This window comes from Pangasianodon hypophthalmus, chromosome 11, assembly GCF_027358585.1.
Source record: "Pangasianodon hypophthalmus isolate fPanHyp1 chromosome 11, fPanHyp1.pri, whole genome shotgun sequence".
Lineage (NCBI taxonomy): Eukaryota > Metazoa > Chordata > Actinopteri > Siluriformes > Pangasiidae > Pangasianodon > Pangasianodon hypophthalmus.
This window is the reverse complement of record NC_069720.1, coordinates 5595260-5608599: the sequence shown is the minus strand read 5'-3', so window position 1 is coordinate 5608599 and position 13340 is coordinate 5595260. Positions and strand designations below refer to the sequence as shown.

Genomic DNA, 13340 nt, shown 5'->3' with positions numbered 1-13340 from the left:
ACCACTAAAAAAACATCAGCTCGTGCTGTTATAGATAATCAACAATCAATAATTTATAGATTAATAATCAATGATGGGGTCGTGTGATGCAGCCTGATGTGAGATGGTGTTACTGTTACCACATTAATCCATCCTGAAGTGTGTGAAATCCTAAAGTTACAGCTTTATCTCTGACTGTTACAAAGCCCTGACACTGGAGACTCCTTCCCTAAATGCTAAATAAACATTTCCTCACAGAAAACTTCACCATATTATTAATGACACAACAGTTAGTTACGGTCCACTGATCTGATTGGAAGAGTGGCGTTCCAAGGGTGCTTATATTTAGTATAACCTGAGTGTGTATCACTCACCTAGTCTGTGTTGGTAGAGTAAAAATTTCAATTCTAGCACCAGTCCCACTGAAACGGTTACTACAGTAGTGTTAGCGCCATCATCAGCGGACATGGCAAACGATACATTTTTCCTGAATATAAATTACATAAAATATGAAAGCTTGTCAGATGAAGATAGAAAGGAAGAAAGGAAGCCAGTTTCACCAGATGGACCTTTAACAGGAATGTACAAATCAATGTGAGCTAGCTAGCCAGCTAGCTGACAGGCTATCAAGAGTGTGGCTTCTTTGGGATCTATTTCTTATTTAACAATAAACACACTATTTGGCCATACTGTGGCAGAAATGTCAGTCTCTTGATATTAATTTCTTATTTATGAAACCGTTATATAAAAGCAATATCACACTCCCACAATGCATACAATCATGTAGATACAAGTCAAGAGTTTCAGATAATGTTCACATCAAAATCAGAATGAAGAAAAAGTGTGATCTCTGTGACTTTAACCATGGCATGGTTGTTGGTGCCAGATGGTCTGGTTTCAGGATTTCAGAAACTGCTGATCTCCTGGAATTTTCACCCACAACCGTCTCTAGAGTTTACACAGAGTAGTACGAAAAACAAAAAGCATCCTGTGAGCAGAGGGTCTGCAGGCTCAAACACCTTGTTGATGAGAGAGATCAGAGAAGAATGACCAGACTGGTCTGAGTTGACAGAAAGTCTGTAGTCACTCAAATTAGCACTCTTTACAACCCTGGTGAGCAGAAAAGCATGTCAGAATGCACATCAAACTTGAGGTAGATGAGCTACAGCAGCAGAAGACCACATCAGGTCCCACTCCTGTGAGCCAAGAACAAGAATCTGAGGCTATCATGGCCGCACACTCACAGAAACTGTGCAGCTGAAGACTGAAAAAAGACCATTAAAACCACCTGATTAATATAGTGTAGGTCCCCCTTGTTCTGCCAAAACAGCTCTGACTTATTGAGTCATGGACTCCACACAGCCCCTGAAGGTGTGCTGTGGTATCTGGCACCAAGACGTTAGCAGCAGATCCTTTAAGGCATCACACTGCCTCTTCCGGCTTGCCTTCTTCTCATAGTGCATCCTGGTGCCATCTCTTCCCCAGGTAAGCGACGCACATGCACCCGGTCATCCACATGATGTAAAAGAAAATGTGATTCATCAGACCAGGCCACCTGCTTCCATTACTCCATGGTCCAGTTCTGATGCTCACGTGCCCATTGTAAGACAGGACAGGGGTCAGCATGGGCACTCTGACCGCTCTGTGGCTACACAGCCCCATATGCAGCAAACTGTGATGCAGTGTGTGTTCTGACACCTTTCTATCATAGCCAGCATTAACTTTTACAGCAATTCGTGCTACAGTAGCTCTTCTGTGGGATCGTACCAGACAGGCTAGCCTTCGCTCCCCACAGGAATCAATGAGCCTGTTGCCAGTTCACCAGTTGTCCTTCCTTGGACCACTTTTGGTAGATACTAACCACAAGACCTGCCGTTTTGGAGATGTTCTGACCCAGTCGTCAGTCATCACAATTTGGCCCTTGTCATAGTCACTCAGATCCTTACAATTGCCCATTTTTCCTGCTTCCAACACATCAACTTTGAGAACTGACTGTTCACTTGCTGCCTAATATATCAAGGTGCAACTGTAATGAGATAATCAATGTTATTCACTTCAGCTCTCAGTGGTTTTAATGTTATGGCTGATTGGTGTACATAGTAACTCTTTATCATGCAAGCATGTTGTCATTGTAATTTAAATGCACAGCACAACGTGCCTTCGTCTACTTGTTTAATGTTCTTCACTGAATTGTCCCTTTTCCCCAGAGAGGGTTCAGCAGGCCACACACCCACACACACACACACACTCACACCACTGTGACAGGATGCTGAATCTGCATCATGTCAAATAGCCCATTTAAGATTTTTTTTTCTTAGCAAAAAACATCCAAGTACCATATAAAAACAAGGCTATGTTGAGTTACAGTGTGTCCCATTATGAAACTAAATTAAATAGTTTAGTGACTACTAAAGAAATGTACAAGTAACAGTCAATGTGCAAGTAACAATTATTTTGTTAATTAAATAGAGTTTTAAGTATCTAAGTATTTGGTTTGTAGGTGTTTTTTTTTTTCAAGACACATTCAAGCTGTTGATTAAAATTCCCAGTCTAAATTAAAATCAAAATCCTTGCTTTATTCAGTGGTATTTTTTTTTTTTTACAATTCAGAAATGCATTCAGACATTCAGAAATCTTTCACCTGCAGTCATTAGTAAATGCAGCACAGAAGCTACAGCTAATTGCAAGAAGCTAATTGTGAAAATAAATCTCCAGAGTCTTCAATGTTGACCAAAATAAGGAATCTGTTCAACTATATTCTGTGAGCACTACAGTTAAGTTGCATCTGAATTTCATATCATTATATATAATAATAATAAGATAAAACTTTAATTTTTAAGATTGCATTTTTATTTCATTATTTTTATTGCTGTGTATAATACTGAAGATTTGATTTAAAATAGTTGTTAATATATAGTTTAATAGTTTTTTAACATGAAATAGTCATTTTTTTTCTTGAAACAGTACATAGTGTACCGTATATTTATATAGATCTTAATGGGGGTTAAATGCCCCCTGGAATAAAACACCATCTGAGGATATTTATTCAACCAATCACAAATGTCACCAGTTTGCCTTTCAGCACTTTCTCTGGACGCTGCCATAGTCAGCTAAAATGTATGCTAATATCATTAAATTATTCCATGCAAACATTTTTTTAGTTAAATCGACCTTGCTTTTATAATGAAGACATTTTCTATATGATTACGTTAGTCCCCTGATACTTGTGACAGTTCTACAATTATTTACTAAAACTCTGTAAAACATTTGTATGCTCAAAACTATGCTGTTGGCTCTAAATTAGTGTAATATACAGTACGGTACATGTCTGTATTCTGTACTACCTGTTAATTCTGCTGTTTTGTTTTCCCTTAAAGCTACAATGCATTTTTTTTTTGTTTCGTTAAAAATGAAAAACCTACCCATGACTACTGGATCAGGGAGTAAAAATACTTGATCATCTAAAATACAGGAATTGGGGGAAACTCAGATATTTCAAACATCATCAAACCCCAACTTTAGGAATAAAAGAAGTGACAGGTGGTGACGGGAAAAACCCAGCACCCAATCAGGAGAAAGAGTGAGAGCGTGAGAGAATAAACAAAGCAAACGAGAGTGTTAGAGTCCGATATTATACCACAACAAGGAAAAAAGATTCCTCGTTAAGTTTTAGCTGTTCTCTTGCTGAACAGGCACAGCATCAATGTATTCTCTTGGATGAAAGCTGGTGAAGTGCACGCTGTTGAATTTCTGTAGTTTTTGTTACTCATAGCCAGCTAATCACTAACAAGTGGTTTTTGTGTATTAAACTCAGTTATATTGGGTGAGAATGAATCATCTGAGGCATCTGCTCGCCCTCAGTGCATGTATTTTTTTTTGCTCTGTTTTTAAGTTAGCATTTTAGTTAACACAATGCACCTTGTGTCTGATATTTTTAACAGGTCGGGGAACAAAACACACAGATCCTTATCCAGAGTGATTAGATAATAATTTACATGGAAAACACAGACAAATGATGTACTATACACTATACACGTACACTATGTACAATGTACTCTACTGTCTAGTAAATTATTTTCAGAAGGGTAGTATCATCTCAAATGGCACACTAAAGGTTTTTACTAACCAGCAGTATAAGCCCTTTTTTCAGTCAATGGCAGATGATGTCAAATGCACGTAATGCGACGCTGCTAGCTTTAGCAGACTATCCAGAGTCAATGAAAATGAATTTCATCGTATCAAGGTAACATAAACAGTAAAATGAAGAAATACATTTACTGACGTTTTCACACTCCCTTTTTTTGATTCTGAGCAAATTTGAGCCACACTTTGTTTTTTTTCGATTGAATAAGTGCATCATCCGTGTACTTGAGGTGCACTTCTTCTACTCACACTATTTATACTACAAAGTGGCAAAGAATAGTGCATAAGTACGCGATTTGGGACGCACCTTGGGTAAAAAAATACACACACCGGAAGCGAACAGAGGTGATAGTGTTGTTCCCTAGGCTGTGTTTTAGAAAGCCGGAGTCAGTGAGTTAATTCACTTCGACGTGAGAGCCATCTCCCTTCCAGGTCAACACGCATCAACACACTGAGATTACAGTGAAGCTCCCGTGAGGTTTTGCTCTTTCACGTGGAACTCAGTAACCGTGACAGTCACATTAATGAGCACAATGAACAGTCGTGAATCACAAACTGCATGCTACTATATAAAGTTTTTCAGTAATTACTACTTAGTGCATGTTATACAATTAGGGATACAGTCTTGAATTTGAATGTGCTTTGACTTTGCACTGTAATCAGAGCCTGCTGTGACATCTGTTCTGTTTCTAAATACACATGTTTAGGCTGTACTCAGTCAACAAAAATCTAAATTACACTAAACTACAGTACACATATGCAGAATTTTGTGTTTATTCTCACAAACACAAAAAGCAGTTCCATTTGAGGACCAAATATAAAATAAAGTTTCAAATGAATGACTTTAATTTCCTCAGACATGCTCCTTTTAGGTCTTAATACACATAAATAACATGTTAAAAATATAATATAAATAAATAAATACTATTAAATATTTTAATTAAAATGACTACATTTACTCTGACTCTTATAATAAACTGAACTCTACCGACATCTAGTGTTGCTTACGAGAACTGCATCCAGTAGGCCTTAAATAATTAAAAAAAAAACATCATTTTTTTGTACAGTGTTATGTACAAATAGAAATGGAAAGAAGAAATTAAAAGATTTTTCTGTATTTTACATAAAGAATTTAAATGCATTTCAACAAGTTAAATTCAATTCAATTTTATTTGTATAGCGCTTTTAACAATGGACATTGTCACAAAGCAGCTTTATAGAAAAATATAAATTCAGTATATACATTTTAAATTTATAAATTCATCCCAAATGAACAAGCCAGAGGTTACAGTGGTGAGGAAAAACTCCCTGAGACATCATGAGGAAGAAACCTTGAGAGGAACCAGACTCAAAAGGGAAAGCATCCTCATCTGGGTGATAGTGCAATTATAAATAATTCCCTTCTATGACTCTATACTACATGGTCAACAAGTGCAATTGTGTAACCAGGAAATTCATTATAGTTTTCACATAAAGTCTATTTTGCTGAAGTTATCAAACTGTTCACTGGAGACTTGAGTGCAAAACTGTTCATGGCAAACTGCAGTCCTAAAATTATTATAGCAACTGTAGTCCTAAGCCATCATAGCAAAACTGTTTGTATCAATTGCAGTCCAAAGCCATCTTCATGGTTTCTAAGTGATACCATACTCAGTAATCTCGTATGTTTCGGCTGTCCATGTGGGGCCATCCTCAGCAGCAGCGAGTGATTTCCAATTGATGTGAACTCCAACTAGAAGTAGGGCATCAGGATGGATCAGGCAGGTCTGGAGACCAGAAGGGGTCAGGATCACTGATATCTCAGGAGTAGCATGTGTAGCTCGACAGAGAGAGAGAGAGAGAGAGAGAGAGAGAGAGAGAGAGATTGTTAGGTATGCCAGTTGTCATGTAATGGTTAAGGACAATGTACACCGTGTGCAAAGTGCAAGCAGGGACTCCGGAAAGACTAGTTATGACATCATAACTAAAAGGGAGAGGCAGAAGGTCACACAGACACGAGGACATAAAGAGGCCAGTCACTCCACTGTCAACACACGTGAGTGAACATGTGAGAGTGGGGGGCCACAGCATCCAAACATCCCAGTTCACCACAACACTCCATGCCCATGATCCCTCCAGATCTGCTCCTTTACCTGAGAAAAAACTATTCACAAAAAGCTTAACAAATATGTTTTCAGCCTAGACTTAAACACTGAGACAGTGTCTGATTCCTGACATCCTAACACCTTTCTCTGAATATCAGTATATATGTTTTCAGTCATCTGTGAATTACTTCAACTTTGTATCTGACTTTGTATCTTTATATCTGACTTTGTACTAATGCACTAATGCATTGATTTTCTCTAAACTTTTCCACTCAAATGTAGTTATTCCTGTTATATTCAGACTTATCTCTTACCTCTTATTTGACATTTAAAATAATTATTTCATGATTTTGAGCGGTTTCGTTCTCGTTGCTATATTTAGTTTTTCACCCATTGTTGTTACAGGGGAGTTTCCCACGATGACTGACGATGTGACGTAAGACGTCATGAGTTACGTTCAATGCGGAAGTGCAAAAGAAGCTTCATATCATTTCCAACATCGAAATCGGTTACGCCTGTATAGTTTACACACGAAACCGAAGACAGGTAAATATAACATCAACTCTGCACTTCTAACTTGTTACTGATTCACAAAGACTTGTCTGTTTGTCTCAAGTCTTTGTTTACTTTCTTCCTTTGACATTAGATACCTAATTAGCCGGTTAGTGTTGTCTCTTCCTGGTAATGATTACTCGCGTTTCTGGGCCTTTTTTCCCTCTCTCCCTACCCGTTTTCCGATTCCTGTGCTGTGATTGGTTAGTTAGTTGTCTGTACGAGCAGTCCATTGGTTGGAAGCGATGATTGACTCAAGAGTATGACTGTTAACCAATCGTGATGAAGGGGCGGGAGTTCTGGGAATACGGGTAGGAAAATATCGCGTTTCCTGGTTGCTAGCTTGGTGGACGCTAACTTGTTTATTTACACGGGTGAACTTGATATATATATATTTTACAGAATGTTAGTGTTTTTTTTTTTATATTAGAAATGATTAGTATTATAAGTATTTCGATAATGACATGTTTGTGTGAGAATTAGGTGGTTATAAAGATTATCATTTAACGCAAATGTGTTTAGTTGGGCAGCTTAACTAGTTATGACTGTCCTTTGTTATTGTATAATTTTTTTATGTAGTTTTATGGAATATATATATATATATATATATATATATATATATTTTAATGAAAGAGGGAAAGGGTGCAAGCTATAGTCTTATAATTAGAGCTGTAAAAATGGGTGGTCTGTTATCATATCTCCACCCAGAAGGCAGTCATGCTGAGAACATGTCAAGCTGTACAGCTGTAAAGCTTTCTTTTGTGTTTTGTAATCATCTACAGTGATCTGTCCATCATGCTCGGTGGTGGATTCAAAGGAGAGAGACTGCGAGTCAATCTCAGGCTCGTCATCAACCGCCTCAAACTACTCGAGAAGAAGAAAAGTGAGTCTTTTTTTCCTCTCTTACTTGTTGTTTTAAAGCTGTAGACATTACCGCTGAATCTTTTTCTCTTTTCTGTATTTCCAGCTGAATTAGCTCAGAAGGCCCGGAAGGAGATTGCGGACTACCTGTCGGCAGGTAAAGATGAGCGAGCACGGATCCGGGTGGAGCACATCATCAGAGAAGATTATCTGGTGGAGGCCATGGAGATTCTCGAGTTGTACTGTGATCTGCTGCTGGCCCGCTTCGGTCTAATCCAATCTATGAAGTGAGTTTCAGAGACAAGCGGTTAACTTATAATCGTCAGGGTTTGTAAGAATGCGTGAAAGTCTTAAAATCTTTTATTTGTAATATGCGTCATTGAGAATTAAACAACCAGAGAATAATTAAGTGTTCATTATATATGTAAAGACTAAAATACTTCAGAATGCGCTGTTATTAGAAAAGAATCAACAACGGGCGGTGTGAAGTGGAGTTACTGAGACCACCATGAAGTAGATTATTTTGTAATAACAGCTCATCCTGAAGTATTTTAGTGTTTTACCCCACAGAACTATGCCATCAGTTGCAATTTTTATTTATTAATACACAACTGAAACATTGTACGTTTTATCAGTTTATATATTTAATGTTGTGGCACATCCTCAAAACAAGTTGGTTCCTGTTATCACTTACGATATAGCAGCTATAAACAGTCATTCCTTCACCAACTTGTGTTTTTTCTGTCTCTTGTGGAAAAAGTTCGCAAGACAAAAAAACAGCTTGTCATGCTAAAGAAAGATCCAGTATCGTAATACTTAAAATTACAGCTTTACCTCTGACTTTTGACTCTGATTTTTTTTTTTGCTCCTTCCAGTAAAAAAAAAAAAAAACAAAAAAAAAAAGTTACTTGTAACTCTGTCTGTCTATGCCACAGCCATGTGATTCATATTGAGCTGAAAAGATAATCTTTTTTACACTAGGGGGAAAAAGAGCCCCTTTTATGAAACGTGTAACATGTAAATGTTTTTGTAGGCCAAAACCAAACTAAAAATTCCCACTAGATTTGCAATACTTTCTTTGTCCTGACATGAAAAATGCCAATAAGCCATGAATTACTGAGTGTTCCCAGTTCATGGCACAGCTGATGGTTGACTAAATGATAAATGAGCGCCTCTTAAACAAGGCGTGTGCTAAATCTTCCAGTAACACAGCGCAGCCATTGCAGCATGTCAGCTACCACAGACACACACACCCCCTACCTTCTGATATAGGGTGCCATTACTTTTGTCCTAATTGAATAGCTAGTCTTATTTCTCTTCATTTATGGATTTGGATTTTCGATTGCTTTCTTTCAAGTGTTTAATATGAAATGACTGAGTTTCAAAAAATGTTTTTATTAAATGTGTGTGTGTGTGTGTAATTGAAATAATTAAGCTATTTAAAATTTTCAATGTAATTAACGATTTGAAGCTGATTTGAAGCGAGGGTCACATTTGTGAGTCTCCTTATACATAAACGCACAACTGTGAACTAACTGGATTTTCATGAATACCACGTTTCCTGTGGAAATGCTCCTGTGAACGATTTACGAATGAACTTGTTCGTATCCAGCTTGGTAAATGAAGTCAAACGAATGAAGGAAATTGAGTTTTGTCTTCTTCCTCACAGAGAGCTCGATCCTGGCCTTCAGGAAGCCGTGTCCACGCTGATCTGGGCGGCTCCTCGCCTGCAGTCAGAAGTCGCCGAGCTCAAAATCGTGAGTAGCCTCACACACAAGTAACACAAATGTATGGATTTTCACATTTTTTTCAACTTGACTTCGTTTCCTTTGTAGGTTTCAGACCAGCTGTGTGCCAAATACAGCAAGGAGTACGGCAAGCTGTGTAGGACAAACCAAATCGGAACAGTCAATGACCGAGTATGACTTCATGCAAGACATAATTTATTATAGTATAAAACATACACTTCTGTGCTGAACCTCTCTGTTGGTCATACTTTACCAGCTCATGCACAAACTGAGTGTGGAGGCCCCGCCAAAGATCCTGGTGGAACGTTACCTCATTGAAATTGCCAAAAACTACAATGTCCCGTATGAACCCGATGCTATGGTGCGGGTAAGGTGCATACATTACTAGGTATCACTTATTGTTGTGGTTTATTCAGATGAGTTTGTTTAATTCAGTGCTGTGTTTATAGCCAGAGGTAGGAGAGGAAGCAGACCTCATAGACGTGGACAGCGACTTTAAGAAGCACGGTGGTGGAGGCGGAGGTGGTGGAGGTTTCACTGCACCAGCTGCTGCTATGCCCATGCCTATGCCCATGCCCATGCCAACACCAACAGCCTTCAACTACCCTCCACCCAAAGGAGCTGTGAGTCACGCCTCCCTCTCAGCCACGCCTCCCTATCAGCCACGTAGTGAACGCTACTTTAGCCAGCATGCTTTTCTAACACTCTCTTCCTCTCTGTGTATAGGAGCCCTTCAGTGCTCCTGCTGGCACCTATGATGTTGCCTTTACCAACTTCCAGCCTCCGGTGAGGGGAGGGCAGCCTCCTCAGCTCCCCAGCTGCCCTCCAACCTACGAGTCTGTAAGTGCAAGTACTTGTGCCCCCTCCTCACCCTTCCAGACAGAGATGGACGTCCTTTTGGCCTTTCAGGAAAGAGGAGTTTGTTCTAGTTCACCTGCACCTATCGCTTCTCGCTGCTTTATGTCCTCTTTTTTGGAAAACTAACCCCCTGAGTCTTAATATTATATATAACCAGGTATAACGAGGTTTAGATGCTGGAGTGAATGGAATGGTGCCTGGATAAATTTAAATAGATTACTTTCGGCCTGAATCACTACTCTACAGTCGAGTGTAAAAGTTTGCACGCCCTTAGGCATGAATGAAATGAAGAAAAAGAAATGTTATTTATAGCTAGTGTTGTTTCTGAACCTTTGGGGACCTTCAGCGACATCCTACTCCTCCCCCTTCCTGCCATCCTTCCGGACTTCCTAAATTACTTCCTTCTTCACTTTCTTCCTGACTTCCTTCGTTTGTTTGTTCATTCCTTACTTTCTGACCTACTTTTTCCTTACTTTCTTCCTGACTTCTTTCCTTCCTTCTTCCCTCCCTCCCTCCCTCACTTACTTCCTTACTTTCTTCCTGACTTCCTTTCATCCTTCCTAATTTTCTTTGTGGCTTCCTTCTTCCATTCTTCCTGACTTACATCCTTCCGTCCTGAATAACATCCTTACTGGCTTATTTTCCTGACTTCGTTCCTTCCTTTCTTCTTTCTGTCCTTCCTTTCTTCCTTCCTTACCTACTGACTAACTTGCTTACTCCCTAACTTCATTGTTTTATCAATAGTAATAAACTATGTCAGTATAAAAGCGTCTTCTAAATGTGACATAAATATTGTCTAATTACTAATGATCTAATTGAGAAGATTCTAGTTGTAATATCTGATTGTGGGATATTTTATTTCACAACATGCTTATTAACATTTTATATGCCCTTAATGAACTTGTGTGTGTGGATAAAATGAAAAATAACCCCCATTCAGGAAACATGGGGGTGTAAACTTTTGCACTCACCTGTATGTAGTGGTTACATTATGATATATTTTTTTTTTTTGTTTGTCCGGTGAACATGTGTGCAGCCAGTCTCAGGTTAATGGTGTTTGTTGTTTGTGATTAACATATCCTGTAATTAACATGTTCTGGTTTTTGCTGCTCAATCATGGGCTTCTTTAAAAAAAAAAAAAAAAAAGGCAGAGCTGGAATGAGAAAAGAGATTTCCTTTTCCCTAGAGGAATAACACACTAACACCAGTGTCTAATCTATAATATTCAGAATAGTAATAGGTTTTTAATTCTCTCTAACATGTATTTTGTTTTTATTGAAGATTGATGAGTTGGCTATCAATTCCTCTGATTCTCACCAGGTTGTCCCAGGTACGTCTCCATATTCTCTGACCACAGAAACCTCACATTGTGGTTGTGGATGTTTATTTCCTCCAGACACCTCACTGTGTGTTTCTCTGTGCAGCCCCTGGCCCGTCTGCTCAGATCTACGATAACAACGCACTTCCCGAACTTCCCTCAGTTCCTGACACGCTCCCCAACTCGTCCTTGGGCGGCAATCCCGGGGCGTCAGACGACATCGACTTTGACGACCTGTCACGGCGCTTCGAGGAGCTCAAGAAGAAGACCTAATCTCTCAAAAGCCCACGTCCGTCCAACTGTATGCCTGGTTGATGGAATCTTCGGGAGAAGAAAAGAAGCCCTGGTCAGAATATTTACCCAAAATCTTCATCTGGAAGCAATGATTTCTAATTACGTCTGACATCAGTGTAACATTTACCTCATGCGAAAAAAAATGCACTGGTGTCTTTCTGGTGGAGGTTATTTTAATCATAACATTGCAACATGAAGGATCTGATGGAATATGAGCACCATAAGTCAAGACTTTTCACTAGACTATTGCTATAATCCCTTTTTTAAGCACTTTCCATATATGGCCTTTCTGTAATGTAATGTAATATAATATAGCTAGAGCATTGCCATGCCCAGATTGTGTGATGTCATGGTCAGGCCACCTTTTAACTTTGTTACTGTCATGTACCTGGATTTTTTTTCCATTGAGTGATAAAAGAACATGATTTAAATATTAATAATAAGAACGATTTAAGCCAACCCCTAGTGTTCATGCTATGTCAGAGGTGTTAAATGAGCCAGCAGTTGTTTTCAGTACTAACAGAACAGACGGGTTTAACCTGATGCCGTTTATTACACCCAGCGTCGAGGCAGGGACTTTCCCAATGACTTAATCCACCACGTGAGCTACGTCACGGCTCAACAGGGCTGATCTGATTTGTCATGTGACCTGAATATCTCTGCAATGACATAGCTACTTTAAAAAAAAAAAAAAAAAAGAAAGACAAAAAAAGATGAAATTAGCAAAGCATCTCCTAATATTGAGTAAGTGAAATATTAAGAAGTGACAGCAGTCTTGCTTATTTCTACTTAATGCTCAGAATAACCTTATTAACAGATTTACTAAGTTTTCACATGAGAACACATGGTCTTAACAGCTGACAAAATGACGCACTGGTCTTTATCTTGGAAGCAAACACTCCCAGTAGTATTATTACCTTCGTCATTATATTATCATCTCCTGATCTGTGGCCTTGCCTTTTTTCCATTTAGGTCCAGTTTCTAACTGTATATCAATTTTTTTTGGTGAAGGGTTTCCTTTTGTTTTTTTATTCTTGGCTTCTGGAGAGTGTTAATATTTTTGACATATAAAAACTGTTTTGTTTGTATAGTTCCAAAGTCCTTGGCTTGTTTTTTTCCTTTCCTGTAACACTACTGTGCAGTGATGTTTCTGCTCAGATCAGCTAAAGGAGCAATATGGGAGCTTTAGGAATGCTTGTTACTAGTTTTACCATGTAGTGGAAACATATCACATGGTCATATGTAATAAAGTATATTTGCTCATAACTTTTCTCACACTAAGAATTTTATTAAAGGACTGATTTGAGCCATGTATTTGAAGGTACGTTTCTTTATTAACGGCACGTTTCCTGCCCTGGACGTAACGCGTCATTGATTTATTTCGACATGTATTTAGTGCAGTACACTTTGTGTATCAGATCACATGCCAACATTACATTCTGAAAGTCTTCACCAGAGGGTGCTCTTACTTTATGTACTGCTTAGTTGTAGTCCAACCTCAAA

The 13340-nt window shown here is 38.7% G+C and overlaps 1 protein-coding gene across 6 annotated transcripts; it reads left to right on the top strand.

Annotated features, from left to right (window-relative positions):
* Positions 1 to 6612: 6612 nt before the first annotated feature.
* Positions 6613 to 12513, top strand: ist1 (IST1 factor associated with ESCRT-III). Of its 6 annotated transcripts, none has more exons than XM_053238263.1 (11): positions 6630 to 6752; positions 6967 to 7069; positions 7541 to 7641; positions 7726 to 7906; positions 9289 to 9376; positions 9455 to 9538; positions 9624 to 9728; positions 9817 to 9990; positions 10094 to 10207; positions 11507 to 11555; positions 11650 to 12513. In XM_053238263.1, the coding sequence occupies exons 2-11, from the start codon at positions 7041 to 7043 to the stop codon at positions 11814 to 11816; spliced, it is 1092 nt and encodes a 363-aa protein (XP_053094238.1). In that variant the 5' UTR covers positions 6630 to 6752; positions 6967 to 7040; the 3' UTR covers positions 11817 to 12513. The 6 variants fall into 6 exon arrangements, with proteins under 6 accessions (XP_026786428.1, XP_053094238.1, XP_053094239.1 ...); XM_053238264.1 differs by having other exon boundaries at positions 6632 to 6752; positions 9624 to 9734; positions 10094 to 10285; XM_053238262.1 differs by having other exon boundaries at positions 6636 to 6752; positions 9624 to 9734.
* The last annotated feature ends 827 nt before the right edge of the window (positions 12514 to 13340 follow it).